Raw genomic sequence first — 24,567 nt, 5'->3', positions numbered from 1 at the left:
TCATAAAACTCTTAATCTTAATACACGAAACACATTTTGCTACAGAAAAAAAAAACAGAAAAGAAAAATAGTGACTTGGCGCTTTAAAACAAGAAAAAAAAAAACAGCACGCAGCACCATTGACTACTGCATGGTATAGTAGACAATAAAAGTGTAGGTGTGTGCGAGTGACAGTGCGTCGTTAGTCCATGGGCCAGGCCAGATATTGGTACCATCTGAGGTGGCAAAACCTTTTTGGTGTCATTTTGTTTGTCGGGCATATATGCTTATCAAGCTATGATAGCATTTCCAAATGAGTAGCTTAGTGATAGTAAATGAATTTTTAACCAATTTGGTCTCGTTGTTATATCCCTATACTTCTGAATCGAAACTAACCGCTATACAAAGAAGAGCACTGTCTTCTGTATGTTCCATAGAGCTGTAAAATGCAGCTCTATGGTATGTTCACAGGTGTTCTGTTGTAAACGCCGTGCGCTTAGTCTTTATTCAAGGCAGCGAAGGGAATATCCAAAGATTATGATGTTCACAGCGCTTAGTCTTTATTCTAGACGGCGAAGGGAATATCCAAAGCGTATGATACAGTGTATATCCTTTTATCTAAAAACAACAACAACAACAAAAGCAATTCCTCGTGAATTTTACCGTATCTTTCAATTATTTATCATTTTCCGGCGAAAACGCTACGGTGAAAACGCTGATACCACGCCAATGTCGCTTTATTTCCCTCCAACAATATAAAGATAATGCAAAAACAATGTACCGGTACACTACGATACATTATAATGAATAATATTGTAAATGAACAGAGTGATTTTTGTTTAAAACTGATGTATTTGTTGATAGGGTAGTATAAAAACAGTATAGATAATCCCTTTTAAGAGGAACTTTAGATATGATAACGGTACATTGGTCTAGATAAAGACTAAGCGCACCGCGTGACAGCTGTGGACATCATAACCCTTTGGATATTCCCTTCGCTGCCTTAAAGACGAAGCGCACCGCGTTTACAACAGAACACCTGTGGACATACAGAAGGCAGTGCTCTTTTTTGTATAGCGGTTTAGTTTCGATTCAGAAGTATAGGCACTGGCGTAGCCGGGGGGGGGGGGGGGGGGGGGGGGCGATGGGGGCGGTCGCCCCCCCCCCCCCCCCCCCCCCCTAAGATTTGGACCGGGGATTTGGGAGGCGGAAAAAAAAATGCGTATATACTGTATGCATGCACATGAAGCGGGTCTCCTTTGCAACCTTTCATCAAATAAGATATTTTTTTTTTGAATATTTCACTCAAAGTGTGCACCAGATCGTTGAATTTCAATTCAAAATATGCAAAATCTCTCGTGCTTGGGAGGGGGTATCCCCCTCCCGAAACCCTCCCCCTCTGTGCCTCTTTCCCTAGCTAAGTACACTTTTTAGATTTACAAAAAATTATGAATAATTCTGAGTGCACAAGACTTATCACTAATCATTCCGAAAACTCAAGGTTCCCTCATGTATAAGGGGAATTTCCCCTTTTAATCGACCCTTTCCTCCCTCAGCCCCCCCCCCCATCAGTTTTTTTTTTTTTTTTTTTTGGTGATTTCCCAAATGTTGATTCCATCAAAATATGCGTATACGGCATATCTCAATTTCAACCTTAAAAAGGCAAAAGCGCCATCGGAAGGGAAGGGTGGAGATAACACTCGCCCACGCCTTCTCCCTGCTCGCCCCCCCCCCCCCGCCATACATAGAAGTAGAATGTGGCTATACCCAGATCGCTTTATTTCAATTCTAAAAACGCAAAAGCTCCACGAGCGGGAGGGGGAATCCCCCTTCCCCTAAGCTCTACCTCACTAGACTTTATACATACACACAGATGGTGCACATTCGGAATAAGAGCTAAATTCCGTGATTTTAACACTTTGATGAAAAAGTATTGCACCAAAAATTTGCACCAGATCGCTGAATTTCAGGTCTGAAAACGCAAAATCACCTTCGTGTGGCAGGGGATATGCCCCTATCTACAACCTCGTGTGCCTGCTTTTTCTGTTTGATTGCTGAACAGACAGCGTTCATGATATTCAGTGCAAGAATTAATACAAGAAGACCAGTGTATTTAAATTATACCATTTTATAGGCAAATTGTTCAATAATAATCTACACTAAAATATACTGCAACCTTAAACAAGTGGGACTGTTTCAACTCGTTAAAACACGCAAAAACATGCATCAAATTGCACCATTTGCAACATCAAAATGCAAACAGTTCTCACCCTGGGAGGGGGGACACCCCCCTCCCACACCCTCCCCTCCCCCCTCGCTCGCTCCACTCGCTCGGTTTCAGTCGCGTTCATGATATTAGTGAAAAGAATTAATACAAGAAGTGTATTTAAATTATATCATTTTATAGGCAAATTGTTTAATAATAATCTACACTAAAATATACTGCTACCTGAAACAGGCGGGACTGTTTCACGTCGATAAAACGCGCAAAAACATGCATCAAATTGCACCATTTGCAATATCAAAATGCAAAAAGTTCTTATCGTGGGAGGGAGAAACCCCCCTCCCACACCCTCCCCTCCCCCTTCGCTCGCTCCGCTCGCTCGGGTTCAGTCGCGTTCATGATATTCAGTGAAAAGAATTAATACAAGAAGTGTGTTTAAATCATACCATTTAATAGGCAAATTGTTCAATAATAATCTACACTAAAATATACTGCTAATCCCTTAAACAAGTGGGACTGTTTCACGTCGATGAAACGCGCAAAAACATGCATCAAATTGCACCATTGGAAAATCAAAATGCAAAAAGTTCTTACCGTGGGAGGGGGAAAACCCCCCTCCCACACTCTCCCCTCCCCCCCTCGCTCGCTCCGCTCGCTAGGGTTAAGACGCGTTCATGATATTCAATGAAAAGAATTAATACAATAACTGTATTAAAATTATACCATTTTATAGGCAAATTGTTCAATAATAATCTACACTAAAATATACTGCTATATACCTTAAACAAGTAGGACTGTTTCACGTCAATAAAACGCGCAAAAGCATGCATCAAATTGCACCATTGGAAAATCAAAATGCAAAAAGTTCTTACCGTGGGAGGGGGGAAACCCCCCTCCCACACCCTCCCCTCCCCCCTCGCTCGCTCCGCTCGCTAGGGTTCAGTCGCGTTCATGATATTCAATGAAAAGAATTAATACAAGAAGTGTATTTAAATTATACCATTTTATAGGCAAATTGTTCAATAATAATCTACACTAAAATTTACTGCGATATACCATTAAACAAGACTGGGACTGTTTCACGTCGATAAAACGCGCAAAAACATGCATCAAATTGCACCATTTGCAACATCAAAATGCAAAAAGTTCTTACCGTGGGAGGGGGGACACCCCCCTCCCACACCCTCCCCTACCCCCTCGCTCGCTCCGCTCGCTCGGGTTCAGTCGCGTTCATGATATTCAGTGAAAAGAATTAATACAATAAGTGTATCTAAATTATACCCTTTTATAGGCAAATTGTTCAATAACAATCTACATCAAAATAAACTGCTACCATAAACAAGTGGGACTGTTTCACGTCGATAAAACGCGCAAAAACATGCATCAAATTGCACCATTTACAACATCAAAATGCAAAAAGTTCTTCCCGTAGGAGGGGGGACACCCCCTCCCACACCCTCCCCTACCCCCTCGCTCGCTCCGCTCGCTCGGGTTCAGTCGCGTTCATGATATTCAGTGAAAAGAATTAATACAAGAAGTGTATCTAAATTATACCCTTTTATAGGCAAATTGTTCAATAATAATCTACATCAAAATAAACTGCTATCATAAACAAGTGGGACTGTTTCACGTCGATAAAACGCGCAAAAACATGCATCAAATTGCACCATTTACAACATCAAAATGCAAAAAGTTCTTCCCGTGGGAGGGGGGACACCCCCCTCCCACACCCTCCCCTACCCCCTCGCTCGCTCCGCTCGCTCGGGTTCAGTCGCGTTCATGATATTCAGTGAAAAGAATTAATACAAGAAGTGTATCTAAATTATACCCTTTTATAGGCAAATTGTTCAATAATAATCTACATCAAAATAAACTGCTATCATAAACAAGTGGGACTGTTTCACGTCGATAAAACGCGCAAAAACATGCATCAAATTGCACCATTCACAACATCAAAATGTAAAAAGTTCTTACCGTGGCAGGGGGGACACCCCCCTCCCACACCCTCCCCTACCCCCTCGCTCGCTCCGCTCGCTCGGGTTCAGTCGCGTTCATGATATTCAGTGAAAAGAATTAATACAAGAAGTGTATCTAAATTATACCCTTTTATAGGCAAATTGTTCAATAATAATCTACATCAAAATAAACTGCTATCATAAACAAGTGGGACTGTTTCACGTCGATAAAACGCGCAAAAACATGCATCAAATTGCACCATTCACAACATCAAAATGTAAAAAGTTCTTACCGTGGCAGGGGGGACACCCCCCTCCCACACCCTCCCCCCCCCCCTCGCTCGCTCCGCTCGCTCGGGCTCGGTCGCTTCGCTCCCTCGCAGACTAACCGCCCCCCCTAAGATGAAATCCTGGCTACGCCGTTGAGTATAGGGATATAAAAACGAGACCAAATTGGTTAAAAATTAATTTATTATGACTAAGCTACTCATTTGGAAATGCTATCATAGCTTGATAAGCATATCTATACCCGACAAACAAACTGACACCAAAAAGGTTGTGCCACCTCAGATGGTACCAACAACCCATTTTTCGGGTCTTGGCCCATGGACTACGTGTGTGCAGGTGACAGTGCAAGAGAGAATAAAGGCTGTAGCATGCCTATTTTGGGGGTAAGGTATACGCTTTACCGAATGTATGCAATATCATTATCAAAGAAAGGAACGGGAGGGAATGAAAAAAAAACCACTTTGAATGGATCAGGGCTTACTGAGACTTCAGAAAAAAAGAAAAAATGTACATTGATCAAAGACTACTTACTGGAAACATATTTCAATAATAAATATTCTTTTAAATGAGCTTTAAAGGAAAAAAAGTGAAGTACACTGCTTTAATTGATCAGGTAGGTTATTCCAGACATCGGGACCGTAATGTCTAATTGATTTCTGAGCTAAAACAATTTTGGGGTTTACAAGGTGAAAATCTGTCGAACGGCGAGTTGGATATGTGTGTATATTCGAATTTAAGTGAAAAATATTATGAAATAAAGAGGGAAGTTGATTTGTTGCATACTTGTACATAAATATACCTGTTTGTAAAATGTGGATGTCCTGAAGCTTCAAAGTATGCAAACGATGAAATAAAAGATCTGTATGAGATAAATATGTGGAATTAGTAATAATACGAATAGCACGATTTTGGAGTAAATACAATGAATTCAGTTTAGTAATACTACAATTTCCCCATACAATATTTGAATACAATATATGAGGCAAAATTAAAGAATTATATAAAATAATCAGGGATCGTTCTGATAAGAGATCTTTCAACTTCCAAAGTACGCCAATATTTCTTGATAGGGTCCTTTGTAGACAGGATATATGTTCGTTCAATGTCAAATGAGAATCGATTGTAATGTGGTAACACTGTGTTTGTTCCATAAGGGAAATTCTACTTAAGACGGGTTTTATAGTGACTATGAAGAGCAATTATTGCACTGATGAGTGTACATAAAATCCTTGGCAATAAAGTGAGACCATTGCTGCCATTATCATCGAACCAGTAAATTAGGACATGCGTTGTACGGTGTCACTGGTAGTATCGCCTGCTAGCTCAAATGAATCATAATTTTTAACAGTTCCAGCATCACTGCAATTTATTCACCTGACATTTGCGATGCCGCAAGAGGCAAGCAACAGACCCGATAATTTGATAGGGAAGGAAGTGAATGCTTTGATAGAATGAAGTCTGCAGGTGATAGATCAAGTACATTGTCTCCTCCGTACTTTGATATTCATTATGGCAAAAGTGACAAAAAGAGGAAATGAGGCAATATTAATAGCTGTGAGTTACTTGGACTTTGTCCTCTACAGCTCTCATTTTCCCCTTTCTGATACTTTGAACCTTTTGTTTATAATGACGTAGGTTTGTTCATTGCGAATATAAAGGTGTGTATCGTTAGAAGCGGTTGAGAATGAAACTGTGACAGTGTCACCTTCAGCTTTCCACTCGGAGCCAAGCGAGGCTTTACTAATTTCAGTCTTCAGTTCACTCTATTTTCTTCCTTTTTTTTCAAAGAATACAAAGTACAAACGAGAAGACAAAGACTACACAGAAATTTTGGTAAAATGATATTTTCTATGGAAAATCAAGTTTTTACAAACACATTTAATAAATCACTTAGAGTGCCTAGATACAAGATACAATATACATTGATGCAATTTCTCCTCCATGACACATTCCACGTCGCATGCAGGGGGCGTCTTAATAAACATAATACACGTACGTATTATGCTTGATGAGACGACAGGTCTAATTTCCCTTGTGGCAAAACGTCTAGAAAACTATATTCTCAAGAATTTTCCCGAAAAAGGGAGGGGGCAAAGATGTATGTATGGGGGGGGGGGGGGAGGGGTCACGAATGGCTTCGTACAATTTTACTTTAAAAATATGATAATGCTTAAAGGGATTACATATTAACATAATCATACGTTTCTGTTACAGCTGTCAATGTACATGTAATCATACCATCAATCATAGGGAGTATATACAGGCCCTCCCATTATAGGTTTCCATGACCCCACAATTTCACTGTCAGGTGCCTCTATCGTTAGTAGGGCCCACATGCAGAAAAGTATTTCCTTTTGCCATGCAGTGTAAATTTACTTTCCATAATGCCCTACACATTATCAGTCCCATAGAAAATCTACACTTAAACATTTCTTGAGAGAACGATCCTTGCTGTACACTCTGCTACCCCGTCCCCCATCCCGCTATAAGCAAGGAGATGACCGTATTTAAATGAACACATCCTTTGTTCTTAAAAACTTAATTACAGCGAATGTTCGTCCTCATGACGTACAATTTTTCAGATATAACATAGTTTGAGTTTGGGAAAGTCTAATCCTTACTTCATCTTCCATTTTACGACAAAGTTGTCAGTTATCATTCAATCCACTTCGTAAATGTCGACAGAATTGCGATACGTATACTGCTAAATTGAAAATCAGTAACGGTGTTGATTGCAAACGCATGGACAAGTTCTGGTGTTATGTGTGCATGGTTGTGAGTACTAAACCATGTATTATTTTGTGTAATGTATAATCTACAATCTTGCAATAAATGCTTGTAGAGAGAAGTGTATTTTTTTTTTTTTGGTATGAATGTTACAAGTTTGGCTGAGATAACTGAGTCATACCAATGGAATATTATCATAAATTCATTGAAAAAAAAAAGATTACAGATCGCTATACCGGAAGTTCGTGATTTCGACGGTTCTTGAGTTCGTTCCAAATGAATAAGGATTGCAATTCAAAAGGTTTGTTAATCCATAAATGAAATTAGGTTCGTAATTCCGAAGATTCGTCATTATGCACCTTCTTTTCATTTTCATATTACAGAATCTGATTTCACTTTCGGACTTACGAATCTTAGCGGAACAATGAACCTTATTCAATTTTGTGATTTCGAACTTTCGGAATGACGAACCTTGTTCGGATTGACGAACCCTTTTCGTTTTCGGACTAACGATCTTGTAGGTACAGGGAGGCTGTGTGTTGTGGAATAACGAACCTTAAGAATAACGAACATCACCCTCAAAAAGGAATCTACTTGCATTTATACAATGTTCCGTTCTATTGCTTCTTCCCAACAGGTGAATCCACCGATTATCCTTGCGAAAGGACAGTCTTCCCGGTCTTCAAGTTCGCTCTCAAGCAGATATGTTGCGGCTCACGCTGTTTGCTTTCTTCTCCGTGGTGGTTAGCCCGGCCAAAGTGGACGTAATTTCGAGTCAACTGTCTTCCGCCGAAAGTGAGCTACCCTATGCCGGAGCGCACTCCCCACCATGTGCCTACAAGGCAACAAGCGAGGGTCTAGTGGCAGACTGTTCAAAGAGAAACTTCACCGCTGTGCCGAGGAATCTAGTCGCTGAGGTGACAACTTTGAATCTGGCAGGCAACCACATAACCTCCTTGACAAATTCGTCCTTTCGGCATGTTCCGCGACTGGTAAATCTGACACTTGATGGTAATAACATATCTCGCTTGGAGGCTGGGACATTCTTTCCACTGACGCATCTTGTACAGCTCTCCTTCTCCAACAACGCTCTCTCTTCTGTTCCTAGGCAAGTTTTGGCGAAAAATCTAGCATTGAAGACTTTAATCATGACAAAAAACAATCTTCACTCCGTTCCCGGAAATGTGTGGAATACGTCGAAGGCAATGGATGTTGTTATGATGGACAAAAACGGGATAAAGCTTCTCTCCTTAAGAGGGTGGGAAGGATTTAACATTTTAACTTTTTCTCTAAAGCATAACAAGATCTCCTCTTTTGATCAAAATGGACCCCTTCCTGTTATCAAGACCACAATCGGTGAGCTGGTGCTCAGCTACAACAACATATCATTCATCGGGGACAAGGCTCTTTGGATGCTTAATGGAGTCAAAAAACTCTACTTACCAAGGAATCATATCCAGAACTTTAGCCTTGCTTCATTCCTAGGAATGACCTCCTTAGATTTTCTGGACATGTCTGTAAACAACATCTCCCGCATTGTACCCTTCAGTAACCATGACAACTACTCTTCTGAGATCCCTCCTACAACTTTTTTGAGACTGCTAGGAAATCCCCTAAAATCCATTCCATCTTTTGCCTTCCAAGGGTTTCGACATCTGAAAGTACTTCACCTTCAGGAGTGTAAAATCAAGAGTCTTGAAAACAATTCATTTGCTGGATTGACGTCTCTACAAGAACTTCATCTGACACAGAATTTCCTCAAGACAGTGAGCTCAGACATGTTCACAATACTCCCTAACTTGCGCGTGCTTGTACTCGACAGTAACAAGTTCCAAGAGCTCGATCCACTCTCTTTCAATGGTATTCAGTCCCTCACCACCCTGAGGGTTTCTAGAAATGAAATAAGCAAAATCCTCGGTATAACCACTAAATGGGATTTACCTTTGCTGCAATATCTAGACATTTCTTACAACCATAAGCTTCCGAGATTACAGGTATATTCTTTTCAAGGGCTGATTAACCTCACCACTCTTAACATATCGAACAATCTGATTGTCTCCATGATGAACCAGGTTTTTCACACGAACGATAAACTTCGATATTTGGATCTATCTCAGCCGGGAGCAAGCCTTGGGAGTTTTGACACCCCCTTCAGCAATCTTTATCAGCTGGACACTCTCAAACTGTCTTCCACGAAGGTTGCACTCACCTGCGACTTTTTCAAAGGTATTGTACACCTCAAAAGACTGTACCTTAAAAAATGTCAATTGCAAGCTTCACGACTCTGGGATCTTAACAAGAAGGCCTCCGTTTTCTCGTCACTAAATGATTTAGACAAGCTGTACCTCGATGACAATTACTTGAATGGTCTCCTGCCAGAAACATTCAACGGACAATGGAAACTTACCTTCCTGACATTGCAAAAATGTGGGATTCAAGCTTTAAATGCAAATATCTTTCGAAACGTGACGTCACTGAGGATCTTGTATTTAGATGGAAATGATTTATATCAGATACTCCCTGTTCATTTGTTGTCACTTCGCGTGTTAAATGTTCTGTCTATAAAGAACAATCACATAAAAGAGATTGACGAGAGACTTTTTGCAAAGAACAAGGATCTTCGATATCTTTACCTGTCACAAAATGCAGTTACAGTTGTCCGTGACGGCACAGCTCTTCCTGCAAAACATTTAGACATGTCGCACAATCCCTTGATTTGTAATTGTGAGCTGAGCTATTTCGTGTCCTGGATTAGAGAAAGTAACATGACATTAATACATTCAAATGACACTACATGTTCTCCATCATCTCTGCCTGAATTCGTGAACAAGACTATCCTTACCTTTTATCCGAGTCAGGTTTGTGGACTTAACATTACATTCTTCATCGTCATCCCTATTGTTATAGCCCTTCTTATCGCGGGAAGCCTTGTTATCTATCGGAAGCGATGGTGGCTCAGTTACAAATTCTTTCACTTTCAGCTCTTGATAGTCGGCTACGAGAGAGTACAAGATGATCGGGCGAGGCACGACTACGAGTACGACCTCAATCTCATGTTCGACGCCGGCGACGAGCACTGGGTAAGAACAGTTTTCAAACCCGATCTGGAAGAAAAATTACCCAATTTTCACAGGATCGTCTGCGGAGACAACGACCTTCCGCTCGGGAGGTACTACGTGGAAGCGATCATGGAAGTTATAGAGAGAAGTTTCAAAACCATTCTGATTGTGAGCCCTGGATCAGTGGACGACCACGCCTTCAGCAACAAACTCCGAATGGCGGTAGAGCACATGAACGAAGTTGAGGTGGAAAAGGTTTTGTTGGTTTTCAGGGACGATATACCAGATAACCATTTGCCTTATCTTATTCGCCTGTTTCTCAGTAAAAACAAGCCATACTTTTTGTGGTCTGAGGAGCGAGATCGACAAAGGCTTTTCTGGAAGAAATTGATCACTGAATTACAAAGTAATAAACGGATAAATGATCGGCTTCCAATTTAAATCAACAATAAACAGAAATTAGCAGCTTTATAATTATGGAGAGTGAGAGTCTAGACAAGAGAGACTTACTATACATGTATATAGTCGTATAAAAATCAGAAAGTAATCATGCATCTTCTCGAAACAAACTGGATTCTGAGTAGGCCTTTAAAACGTACTCGGTTTACACAGGTGGATGAGACAGATTATTAGGGAGGCATTTTATAAAATTATGGAGAGGCAACTTTTTGTGATCCATGCAAATACATGCATGGGTTCCAAGGTAATAATGGGACATTTCATATTTATCTACTCCCCGTACCGTTAGATGACTCCAAGACCAATTAATTTTAGCACGAATAAAACGTTTTAGATTTCACACATTCACAGGTTGTAATTCCACGTGGAAAGACCAATTAATTTTAGCACGAGTAAAACGTTTTAGATTTCACACATTCACAGGTTGTAATTCCACGTGGAATTCAAATCGAACAGTAAAAGTCACAGTCTGCTGAGTTGGGTAAAATATAAGGTTTTATCATTGCCAGTGAAGATATATGCAGGCTCGTGTAGATGTGAATAGATTAAAAACGTATATAATATTATAATGGAGAGACCAATTTGGGCCAAACAAACAACTTATAGAAAGTATAGTGCCCAGTTTTTTTCTTTATATCTATAGTACTGCTCGAGAGGAACCTCTGGGTATTACTAAAGTCCGATAGACCTCAGTAAGAAGGAACCTGCAAAGGACCGATTGTCAGACCAATGTGATTGACTTCATAGTAAAATATTCAGCTTAATCTATGATAAACATTCCAATGCCACCCATGTGAGTACGCAAGAGAGAGAGAGAGAGAGAGAGAGAGAGAGAGAGAGAGGAAAACGAACAGGGGATATTTGTGCCTGTCAATGTGCGTTGTTGTAAGTCAGAACTTTTGTCTACGTACGGAATCTTCGATCTATCGGACACTCTTTTCGGTTTATCGGACCTTTGAACTATGGTCTATCGGATCTTTGGTCTATATCGGACCTTCGGTCTATACCGCTGTAACTTCATAAATTATAATCATATAATGAAAGAGATACAGAGTCTACGCTATATAGCACAGCGAGTTACTGAAGTATTACTCCATTATAAAATCGTCTGCCTGTGTATATCGGGCTTAAAAGGGAGCGTCAATATTCTATATTAAATGGGTTAGTCAAATACCGGTTAGTGATTGGTTAAACACAGTCACGTGATGGAGGCACATTGGTAATATTATGTTCGCCCATGGGCAGAACATTTTTGTAATGTTCTCCCATGGGAAAATATTTTCACGTAACAAAATAATGACAAACGATACCAAATGATTGAACGATCATATTTTTCACATAATCGATAGGATCAATCAAAGATCGCACACTGAACCTGAATGTACGATCTTCGATACAATGTAAAAAAGCAGATTTGACTAACACATTGATATTAATGGTGACTTTTGTTGTCGGGAACATATACCAAACGTTCCACCCTTAGGGTTTAAAATGCTATTTCGGGAGGCTATAAGTCCCTCGACTTCGTCTCGGGACTATAACCTCCTTCAACAGCATTTTAAGCCCTTCGGGTGGAACATTCGGTATGTTCCCTCCACTGCCAGTCATCATCGCTATGTGGGTCCTGCCAAGTTCGAAGCAGACAAGGCTTTCATTCTGAACTAGGGGAAATAATGGTCAACATGCTTGACTGGAGAAGTTTTGGCCACGGAATCGTTAAGAACCATCATTAGAAGCACCGAAATTACAGTATTTGACAAGGCTCTAGTGAAGCGATTTCGAGTTTGGTGTAAAAATATACAATGACTGTAATTGCATAAGTATGTCTTAATTTCTGACAGGTTTGTTAAATTCGTTTCTTTCTACTTTTTCTTTCCAATGCAAACATGAATAGGGCATACACTATCTAACGATTTTCTTTTTCAGTCGCGCTATCTTTTGGACAATATTTTGGAGTACTATCGTATGATATTGACAACTGGGTCCCGTTGCATAAAACTTTTTTAGCAACCTTAAAAATTCAGGTTGGGATTTGCCCAACCTGGGGCCCGTTGCATAAAACTCCAACCGATTTTTTTTTTCCGGTTGAAATCACAAAATTCCGGTTGGAAGCTGCTCCCAACCAGAGTTTCTATGCAACGGATTTTACGTTCTTAGGTTAGCAACCTTAAAAAATTCAGGTTGGGCAAATCCCAACCTGAATTTTATGAGGTTGCTAAAAAAGGTTTTATGCCACGGGACCCTGAATTTTTTAAGGTTGCTAACCTAATATTGTGAAAACAGTTGCATAAAAACTCTGGTTGGGAGCTTCCAACCGGAATTTTGTGATTTCAACCGAAAAAAAAAAATCCGGTTGGAGTTTTATGCAACGGGCACCAGATGAATTTAAGATGCTTCCTGACATGGAACACTAAATTCAGTTAAAAGAAGTGTATCCCTCCTTAGTTAGATGATTGCCAATCAAGACTATCGCATGACAAGGCCAGAGGGTTAAACAAACAATAATCTGCATGCGGATATTTTACTTTTTTTTAATACCCAACGTGAGTTTTGTGTTTTTGTATGTACATTCAGGCCCGTAGCCAGGATTTTTCAAGGGGGGGTGCGGTCACTAAAAAAACGGACCTTCGGTACCAATACCAATGATGACACACACACACACACACACACACACACACACAATTATATATATATATATATATATATATATATATATATATACTTTGGACGACCGAACTACAAAAGTTGTATAAGAATCTGCGCGCCAAGCGCGCCGCAAATTGTGAATTTTGACTGTTTTAATGACGTTTTAAAGTCTCGAGGAAATTTGTTTTTTTGTCTGTTGCATGCAATCGCGTTATGGTATTTCATCTAGGAAATAGTAAAAACTCATTTTGCCAGGAAGTTGCAAAGTTCGAGACTCTGCGCGCGTAGCGCGCCTCAAAATTGAGAATAGTGATTTTCCTGGTGTTGTTTTAACTTTTATTTTTTCTATTGTATACCCGCGTTAGCAGGCCTGAAGCCAGGATTTTTAAAGGAAGGATGGATTGCGTTAATTAACAAAACGGTCCTTTGATACTGTCCCGGGAGGGGTAGCGACAATTAAAAGGTGGACACCATGCTCATACATGGACTTTCAAAATGGCCCCTAAACGAGTAATGATCATATGATTTTTTCGGGCCTTAAAAACAAGTATTCCTTAAATGTTTCCTGCACCCTAAAGAAGTACTTCATCATGATTGAACAATATACCATTTTCCCAAATTTCGGCCTTTTTGATACCCTTTGATTATAATCGTATACGCTCGTACATCACACTTTCCATCTAATCCGTGAGAAAAAACGACCCCTATTACGCGTTTTCTTTAGCGAGTATGGTCACGGTGTCCACCTTTCAGTTGGAGTTTTCCATCCCATTGGATGCTGTTTGGAAGATGAAACATTCACTTTACTATACAGTATATCAGCCGTTGGTGTGCGAGCTTGTCAAAAACGAAAATGAATATGAAAATTTTTAAAACAAAATAAATTGTAAATGTGAACCATTTATATTTTGCCTCCTTGTGGTAGGATATTTCCAGCATTTCCGAACTTTCAAATAATCATTTTAGATTTAATAATATTAAAGGTAGTAGATCCGATTCGCAAACATCTCCAATATCAGTCAAATGTCACATTAACCATCATGCTAAGAAGGTTTTCTTTGTGAAATTTGGAGGTCAGTGAAATTCAAAAATTAAACATCCGTTAGCCATTGGAAGAAGTTGAGTGCAAATTCAGACCTCAGGCTTAGTGCTCAGATGTTTTCCTATTTGATTTGATCTGTCTTACTGTGCACCCTAAGATACATACTGGAATGGTTATTTCTTATTTATTAAATTATAGTAGCATATTTGGTTACTAGCTGTCTCTAGGCATTTTCGAATTTGGGCTGCAAAGAGATCCACTACCTTTAAGTTAGAAGAGAGATAAGTAAATAATGATAAAATAAACAAACAAAAAAGAATGAGTTTCTTTTGTAATACTATCTGACAAACTTTTTACTTTACCATTTTACTTCATAGCTCAGCACTTTCCATTCTCTCTCATACCCTCTTACCCATTACATTTAAATGAAATACAACTAAAATGAGTTTGCGTGCCTGCATAATACTCTTTGAAAATTATAAGTGAAAATGTTCTTAGGTTTTGGCTCACTTTAAAATGAGAACCAATAGAACTGTCACAACATGAGAAAATGTATAAGTAATAATCAACAGTACATTTCCGAATTTGGCCTGCAAAGAAATCCGCTACCTGTAAGTTAGAAAAGAGATTAGTAAATAATGATAAAATAAACAACAAAAAAGAATGAGTTTCTACCGCCGTATCCAGAACAGAGCCTGAAACGGTGCAGGCTCAAGAAATCGTTTGTACTAATACGTCTTGAAGTACTGTGTGATACTGTTGACTCAGACTTCTACAAAGCTGTAAGTGAGAATTTTAACCCAATCCGGCTCATTACCTGTGTTTTGATGAAAAATATGAATAAAGAATGTAAATTAAATAACGATGGGTCACAATGCAGTCTAACGCTCTCACAATGTTATCATACATAGGGTTTTTCCCTGACAGTTTTTACTCCGGAGCTCTTGCAATATTCAGGCTTTTGTAATACTATCTGACAAACTTTTTACTTTACCATTTTACTTCATAGCTCAGCACTTTCCATTCTCTCTCATACCCTCTTACCCATTACATTTAAATGAAATACAACTAAATTGAGTTTGCGTGCCTGCATAATACTCTTTGGAAATTATAAGTGAGAATGTTCTTAGGTTTTGGCTCACTTCAAAATGAGAACCAATCGAACTGTCACAACATGAGAAAATGTATAATTAATAGAGAACTGGAGTAAGACAGGCCTTTCATTTTGTTTTGTCTCTCCTGATCGTTCGTAAGAAATGCTAATTCATGACCACCTTTTCACAATTTGATTGGAGTATGCATTCATAATGGAAAATAGTTGACATAATAACCTATCCCCAGGCATTATCATGCCAACATGTACTTATATATACATGTACTATATCTTTGTGAGACGTAGATATAAAATGTCTCAGGTTTTCGATTATAGTAATTTCGAGGAAATTTCTTTAATTCTTATCATATATGTAAACTTGAGGCTATTAGATTTTCATCCACTTACCTCTGTTCCTGTGAAAAAATGCAAGTGTCAACCTCAATGTCATCCACGAATCGCACGTACTCGGGCGGCCAGTGGAAAAAAAAAAAACACCGGTCACACGCGCCAAGGGCCATGGCATGCAGTGCCAATATAATAATAGCTCGCACAAATTGATACATAACATTTGTGTTTGTGTGCATGGGGACGATCCGATGGTTCATACAACAAAAGGGTTTCGTACAATTATATTTAACATTGTTAAACGTACTCTTCCACATTTACGTAGCATATAATGTGTCTTTATATTTATTTGGATTGTTATCTTGAGAATTGCTAAAAACCGTTATTATGAAAAAGTGGACCTTTCAGATTTTTTTTTTTTTTTTGGGGGGGGGGGGGGGGTGCGTACGCACCCGACGCACCCCCCCCCCCCCCCTGGCTACGGGCCTGACATTGTATTTATTGTCTTTGACTATCATTTGTTCTAACAACGTAAACAATGTGGATTCGCTACTCTGAAGTTGAATAAATCAAATTCAATAAAAGTGATAATGAACAATGGTTGCCTCTGTAATTGTTCAATCAGAAGTATCCTTATATTATTTGGTGTAAGGTGTGTTTGTGAAAGTTTTAAGGAGAAAAAAATAGCAAACCCAGATGAACTGTGTCAACAAATATTGTTATCTATATAAAGTATTACAGAAGCCAATATTTGAAAATGTATGTATTCTGCAATGCAAAATATTAATGTTCATAGCATATCCGTGTTATAATGGTGATATCGACGCGGAATGGGGGGGGGGGGGAGCTAGGGGGCACTATAAGGGGGCTACAATGCAATTACCTCCACCCCTAAACATATCCTAATAAAACAACTGCAAACCTAATCCCAGACAATAATGGGTGATAATGAGGGGTAACAATAATATTGTCCTTGTGTATTGTATAAGTTGTCCAAAGGTAAGTTGTCCATATCATAGGCGTATACTCCGATAAATAATGTCCTGACCTCGGGGTAATAATGTCCACAGGCCCAGGGGGTAGTTGTTTGAAGGATAATCGTCTATAGGGGTGGTTTTCTCAGATTCTGTAGGAGTCTTAAGTAAGACACTTGAAACATCCTTGAAGATGCTCGACATTCTTCCCATATTACCTTGGCTTGATAGACCCGACCCTAAGGTTTGTCTCGATCCTTTTCTATCCTCCGTCTTTTTTCGCTATTATAAACGACGGGAATGATATGATTCGTGCAGATAGAAGGACTGGAAGAGGAGGTGGAGTAGCCTTGTATATACATAATCAACTTCGTTACAAACTCCGACCTGACTTATCCATAAATGGTGTTGAAAGCTTATTCGTCGAAATTATAAATGATAAAACTAAAAATATTATTATAGGTATTATTTATAGACCACCAAATAACGAAATAGATTTATTTCTAGACAGCATTGAAATTTTTTCAAATACAATTATTCATGAAAATAAAAGTTTGTTTTTAATGGGGGATTACAATATTGATTTACTAAGTACGACAAACCATAATTCTTCTAGATTTCATAACACATTATCATTAAGTAGTCTTTATCCTCACATTAATAAGCCTACGAGAATCTGTAACACCACGTCAACTGAGACTTTAATCGACAACATTTTCTCTAATATTATTGATAAAAATTATACTAATGGCATACTTTATTCAGATATATCTGATCATCTTCCCATATTTACCATTCACGAGCAGATTGGAAACGTTCAACCAAAACAAAAATGCTATAGAACGCGAAGAAAAGAATCTCACGAAAATATTAATTCATTAATATCTGATTTATCACGCGAACAATGGCAAGATGTGACTTCGGTCAATGACGCGAATTTATCTTACGAAATGTTTTTGCATAAATTTCTTTATTATTATAATAATCGTATTCCCTTAGTTAATAAGAACAATCGCGCAAAAATAAAACAACCATGGATTACCAAAGGGCTAATGCGTTCTATACTCACCCGTAATCGCTTATATAAAATGTCCTTACGTAAACCAACACCACAGAACAAAGCAAAATACAGAACATATCGAAATACATTAACCACATTAATCCGGGCATCTCGAAAGCGATATTATTCAGACATATTAGAATCAAATAAGGACAGTAAAACTAAACTGTGGCGAATTATCAATGACCTTATTAAGAATAAAAAGAAAGAACTCCCGACCGTTATTTCCGAAAATGACCAAGATGTTAACGACCCTGAAATTATTGCAAATTGTTTTAATAAGTTCTTTACCAACATAGGCCCCAATCTCGCCTCAACAATACTTCCAAACGCTGGAAATTTTACAGATTACCTTCCTGAAAGTAATAATAATTCTTTATTTTTTACTCCCACGAATGAAAATGAAATACTGAATATTGTTCGATCTTTTAAGTCGAGTAGATCATGTGGCCACGATGGATTAAGTATGCACTTACTAAAACAAATAATATATTTTTTAGTAACCCCCATAGTACATATCTGTAACTTATCATTATCTACTGGGATCTTCCCAAATTCTTTAAAGATTGCGAAAGTAATCCCTATTCACAAAAAAGATGATGCGTCCCAAATAAAGAATTATCGTCCAATTTCATTATTGCCCGTCATTTCCAAAATCCTTGAAAAGATTGCACATGAACGTTTGTATAAGTTTCTAGTTGATAACCACATTTTAAATCCTAACCAATTTGGTTTTCGAAAAGGTTTTTCTACAGATTTTGCAATCATTCAAACTTGTGACAAAATTATCGATTCTATTGCGAACAAACAGCACGTGATAGGAGTTTTTATGGACCTGAGCAAGGCCTTTGATACAATAGACCATGGAATTTTATTAAAAAAGCTACATAATTATGGCATAAGAGGAATAGTTCTTTCCTGGTTCCGAGATTATTTATCCCAACGTCAGCAATACGTAGCATTTCATTCAAGTACCTCGTTTAAGTCATATATTACTTGCGGTGTACCACAGGGATCCATTTTAGGACCTCTACTTTTTCTTATATATATTAACGATATTATTAATTCCTCAACCCTTCTCACCTATGTATTATTCGCGGACGATACCAGTGTCTTCTACTCTCACAACTGTTTAAACACACTAGTGGATATATTTAATTCTGAGCTTGCAAAAATTTCTACATGGTTTAAATGCAATAAATTATCATTAAATATAGATAAAACGTGTTTCATAAACTTCAATACTTCACATTTGCAACCGATAATGCCTAATAACATTATTATTGATGGTATGCCCATTATTGGAAAAAAATCAACCAAGTTCTTAGGGGTAACCCTTGACTCCAATTTAAATTGGAATAACCACATTGATAATATAACCACATTAATATCTAAAGTCACTGGAATATTTCGGAGATTAAAATATTTTGTAACGGAAAAAGTACTCACTATGTTATACAATGCATTAATCTTACCGTATATTAATTATTGTAATGTTGTCTGGGGAAACTGTAATAAAACCAAAGTAAATGTTATTTTTCTTTTACAGAAAAAGGCAATAAGAATATGTACTAACTCACATTATTTAGAACATACTGATCCATTATTCCTTAGACTAAAAGTTCTTAAAGTTGACGATATACACAAATTTCAAACAGCAATATTTATGTTCAAATACACGCAAAATCTACTCCCACTCTTCCACAACGCATTTTCCCTTAACAGGGATGTCCATGCTTACCCCACGCGCCATCGTAATGATTTCCATTTGAATAACCCTAAACTCCTATTAGCTCAAAAATCAATTCGGCATAACGGGCCTGATATTTGGAATTCACTCCCTCTCCACATAAAACAGTGCACATCTCTCTATTCCTTTAAGGCAAATACAAAGAAATATTTCTTGGCACAATATCATACGGTACAGTAATCATTAAACATGTACCTCTTATACTCAACAACAAGGCAATATTTTGGTCCACCCCCTTTTCCCTTTCTTTTACTTTGCTGCTTGACCCTTCGCCCATATTATAACATATTCAATCATTTTCTTAGAAGTGCTGACCATCAACACTTTCGCGCTTCATCACCTGCACACGCACTCACAGGCACCACTCCTGTTTACCAAGTAATTGTATAAAACTGGATTTACACGCATTTTAACATGGCCCATCCGTATTAGTGTTCAAGTACTACAATAAAAAATGGTAATTTAACTCTGGCTGTCCGTCTGTTCAAGCACGGCTTATAACGGCGGCCCTCTGCATTTTATGTATATATTATATATTGTACTGTGAATCAGGTCATTATTGGCCATATAAACATTTTGTATGTTATTTAACGTTTCATTTGTCTTTATATACAAAATATGACTTACTATGTAATATGTCAATAATTTTCAGAATTGTATTTGTGTAATTGAACCTGCCTTTGTTATTTTTGTATTCTGAAAGAAAACATGAAATGCAGAAAATAAAATCTTTTCAAACAAAAAAAAAAAAAAAAAAAAAAAACCGAGAATACGCGGAAGCAATCACCTGTGACAGTCCCCGTACTCGGACTCCCGTTCCCATAAGCAGTGTCGCTTTCCTGTACAGGACGGGAGCGTATGGACAAGAACGCTGATTGGCTGGCTTGGCTGGCTTGGCTGGCTTGGCTGGCTGGCTCACTCCTGCCCAGCATCGGGACCGAACGCTATTTTGGCCAAGTACCGTACTCGTTTTCCCCTTGCAGGACGGGACGTTTCTCGGATTTGATCATGCGCAGAAGCAAATTTTGCAAACGGCACGCTCAATTCCCGGCCGCGTCGTGCTTTTGCGACATAGATTTTTGCCTATAAGAGATGCGGGCCACCGATACATCTAATAATGCCACTGAGCGAGACCCGGCTTGATCTATTTTCGTTTATATTTGTTTCTGTTTGTTTTTTATTTGTTTTTATGTTTGTTTGAATGTCTATTTTTGTGGCAGCATTTGCACCCAGTCATGTTCAGTCACTTTGATAGTTATAATGTTTTGAATAAACGATACCTTATCAGTGACAAGATACTGTGTATTTGTAGCTTTACGTAATATTTGAAAGAACTTTTGGAGCAGCATTCTTTTTTTGGTACATGTATTTCAATATAAGGTGATGTCTCAAAATAAATATGCTATTATAATCGCCATTATTTCATTTTCATCAATATTGTTTTATTGCTTGTCATAAACGTTATTTTAAATGTTTTGTAAAATTGCCGCAATTCAGCTGATAAGGCTGCGAAGAAAAGACGATTAATTAATGTAAACTCAGTTTCATTAATACGGCGATGTCTGTTATATAACACTCTTATTAATGGTCGAGCGCAATCTTTTCATAGCCTTTTTATATCCTTTTTTTATGCCTCCGCCACGAAGTGGTGCCGGAGGCATTATGTTTTCGGGTTGTCCGTCTGTCCGTCCGTCCGTCCGTCCGTCCGTCCGTCCTCAGCCGTCCGTAATGAATTTTGTGGACAGCGTAACTCAAAAACCTTTTGAGGTATCCTAATGAAACTTGGCATGTGTGTGTATCAGGGGGTGAAGTTGTGCCTATCAACTTTTGGGTGCACATGCTCAAGGTCAAAGGTCAAAAGGTCAAGGTCAAATACGTAAAATTTCACTATTTCCTCCATATCTATGCAATGCCTGAAGATATTTTCTTAAAACTTAGTGTATACATGTATTACCCAATTAAGATTCTCTGGTGAAAGTTTGGGGTCATGAGGTCAAAGGTCAAAAGGTCAAGTAACAATATTAAAACTTCACTTTTTTCTCCGTAACTTGGAAATTGTTCAAGATATCTTCATGGAACATAGTATATATACATGTACTGACTGGCAGTGATTATCTAGAGAATTTAGGGTTCATGGGGTCAAAGGTCAGGGGTCAAAGGTCAAGGGCCATACTTCAACATTTTACTATTTCCCTCATATCTATGCAATGCCAGCAGGATTATTTTTTTTTACACTTGGTGTATGCATGTATAAAATAATAGAGATTCCCTGGAAACATTTTTTTTCTTTTTCTTTTTTTGCCTCACGGGTCAAAAGGTCCATGATCAAGGAAAAGTGCTGAACTAACTTTTTCCTCCATATCTCAGAAGTGGCTCAAGTTATCTTGAAACTTTCTACATGTATGCATGTTCTGCCTGGCAGTGACTATCCTATGAATTTTAGGGTCAAAGGCCAGATGAAAATGGTAACAATGTACTTTTCAATACAGAAATTGCACTTTTTCTCCATACCTTGAAAATTACTCAATGCATAAACTTATGAAGGGGCAAAGTCAAGTTAAAGTCCTTAAATCCCCAAATACATGCTCTCCTATTCATCAAATTAAACCTAGGTCAAGGAAGGTGAACATTCAACACATTTTGTGACAAACTTGTCATTTTAATATTTTGCCAATTTTGTGAAAATGTAATTACACATTGTCCACATGTACTGTAGACCTATTAGGAGAATCATGCATTATGGCGGAGGCATAACAGTCGCCTTAGCGACACTTCTACTGGCTCGTTTCATAAAACTTATCAGTGACATTCCCACATTTCTGTAACAAATATGCTCTCAACCAATATTAGACGCAAGGATTTCAGTATCTTTTAACAACTATCACAACTTGCGCACTGATAACAATTGGTTGGTATCATTGTGATATAGTAGGATGGGCTATATGCCTCGCGCTATAAGGTCAAGTAAGCGTATTAGGCATTTAAGTCGTTCAGCGCCTATCAACAACTCAATAATACTTTCAGTTATAGAAACATTCTTCATAGTTATCAATAGTGAGTGAATATCATGCGTCTGTCCCACTGCTATAGTTAATGAGCATGTCATGTCTACAAACTATACAATAATACACAATTTTCCAAAAGAAGCATCTTTCCGGCAAAAAAAAACAAAAAACAAAATGCAATACATACTTTCAGTGAAACACAAATTCAACAGCTTCCTTAAAACAGCATCCAAACAGAGCATCAAATAAAGTGCCATATAAAATAGGCCTACATTTTAAAGTGAACTCATATAGATTCAAGATTCAAGATTCAAATTTATTTTCACTTCCAACAAATAAAGAAATTATATACATTGCATATGTACAGGATATTTGTAATACTTGCAGAATGTAATTTGACTAAGTACATATGAAAATGAGAAGTAGATGAAAAAATGCAATTATATCTTTGTTAATATACATAACGCGTATAATACAAGTCAACTAAGGATGAGGATGGAAGTGGAGGGTCCCACTAAGAAGCAGAGCTTGTACAATATGGGACCCTCAGAAAATACACAAGACAGCAATATAAAACAAAATAAAACGAACCGATGTCAACTGACATCAAGACGATTGGGTAGGGAAAAAGAAAGAAAAGTCGTAGATGAATGTGTTTTGAGCCAACAAAGTTCTCAGAAATTTACACCCCAGTATGATAAATAATTAATGTACACTATAATAATTCTCTCTTCTTTCCATCACATTCATTTCATTTCATTTCATTTTTTTGCTGGTCCGAGGGTGGGGTTGACAAATGACGATATGACGTGACAATTCAAAAGCAAAAAAAAAAAAAAAAAAAAAAAATGATGATGATGATGATGATGATGACAATAATAATAATAATAATAATAATAATAATAACAATAATAATAACAATAATGATGATAATAACAATAATATAATAATGATAATAACGATGTAAATTGCAATTATTATCATTATTATGTATTATTACTATTATCAAAATAATGATGATGATAATGATAATGATAGGCCTAATGATAATAATAATGATAAATACTAGGGGGAGGGGAGGAAGTTGGCTCAAATAACACCCCTTTTACCTCCCCCACCCCGTCGATCCGCCTCTCTCCTTGAACTACCCTTTCTCAGCAGGGCGCTACATTTTTTTTCTTTTTTTTTTGGCTTTCTTTTCTTTTTCTTTTTTCTTTCTCTTCTCTTTCTTTTTTTTTTTTTTGATGTGAGGGGACCCAGTTTGTTAGAAGAAGTAGGGCCTCATAACTGGCGTCGACTGGCTCTACATAATACGATCACTATTTTTAGGCTTGTGTTTTTGTTTTTTGTTTCTTTTCTATCGTTAGGCTTTATGCTTTTTTTTTTTTTCTCTCTCTCTCTCTCTCTCTTTGCTGGCGCTCATATTGTAACTACGGTACAGTAACTACATGTAGCTAGCACTGCTGCGTATACCGTACAGGTAGTGCGGATATAGATGCGACGACAACATGATACAGCGCCGCCGTCCAGCATCGGGTGGGTCAGTCCGGTGGCCAGGAAGACGCAGAACAGCTGTAGAGAAGCAGTTAAAAGAGTAAGCGCGTGGCGATCTACCTGTCAGGCAACAGCCTTTTGCCTGCATCTTCTTTCAAATTCTTGCAACTAGCAGTGTAAGTTATTATTATTATGTTTTCTCTTGCAACAAAACTTTCAATTCTGAGGCAGTAGTTCCAGCCCAAAAATATATCCCCTCGTAGTCCCACCTACCAATTATTATGTGATTTAAACTGGCCAGTTCGATTACTAAGTACAGTACCCTATTAAACGTTACGGCTACGCTACGCATGTGTGATATGATGTGAGTGAATTAGATTGCCTACAGTAACGATACCTGTAGGGGGAGTAATTTATAAAATCTAGTCTAGGTCCAAACGTTAGCAGTAGCTTAGGGCCCTAGT

At 38.1% G+C, this 24,567-nt stretch overlaps 1 protein-coding gene across 1 annotated transcript in view; it reads left to right on the top strand.

Moving 5' to 3' along the window:
• The first annotated feature begins 7,877 nt into the window (after positions 1 to 7,877).
• LOC139743860 (uncharacterized) overlaps positions 7,878 to 24,567 on the top strand; it is a 30,351-nt gene continuing 13,661 nt past the window's right edge. Inside the window, exons 1-3 of the mRNA XM_071654323.1 lie at positions 7,878 to 8,165; positions 9,246 to 9,399; positions 10,081 to 10,554. Of these exons, the coding sequence (XP_071510424.1) occupies positions 7,878 to 8,165; positions 9,246 to 9,399; positions 10,081 to 10,554 (916 nt within the window). The remainder of the gene's footprint in view (positions 8,166 to 9,245; positions 9,400 to 10,080; positions 10,555 to 24,567) is intronic.

Source organism: Diadema antillarum, unplaced genomic scaffold (assembly GCF_040938485.1).
Source record: "Diadema antillarum isolate AM-2024a unplaced genomic scaffold, OU_Dant_1.0 seq00001117_RagTag, whole genome shotgun sequence".
Classification (NCBI taxonomy): Eukaryota; Metazoa; Echinodermata; class Echinoidea; order Diadematoida; family Diadematidae; genus Diadema; species Diadema antillarum.
This window is presented reverse-complemented; position numbering and strand designations above follow the sequence as displayed.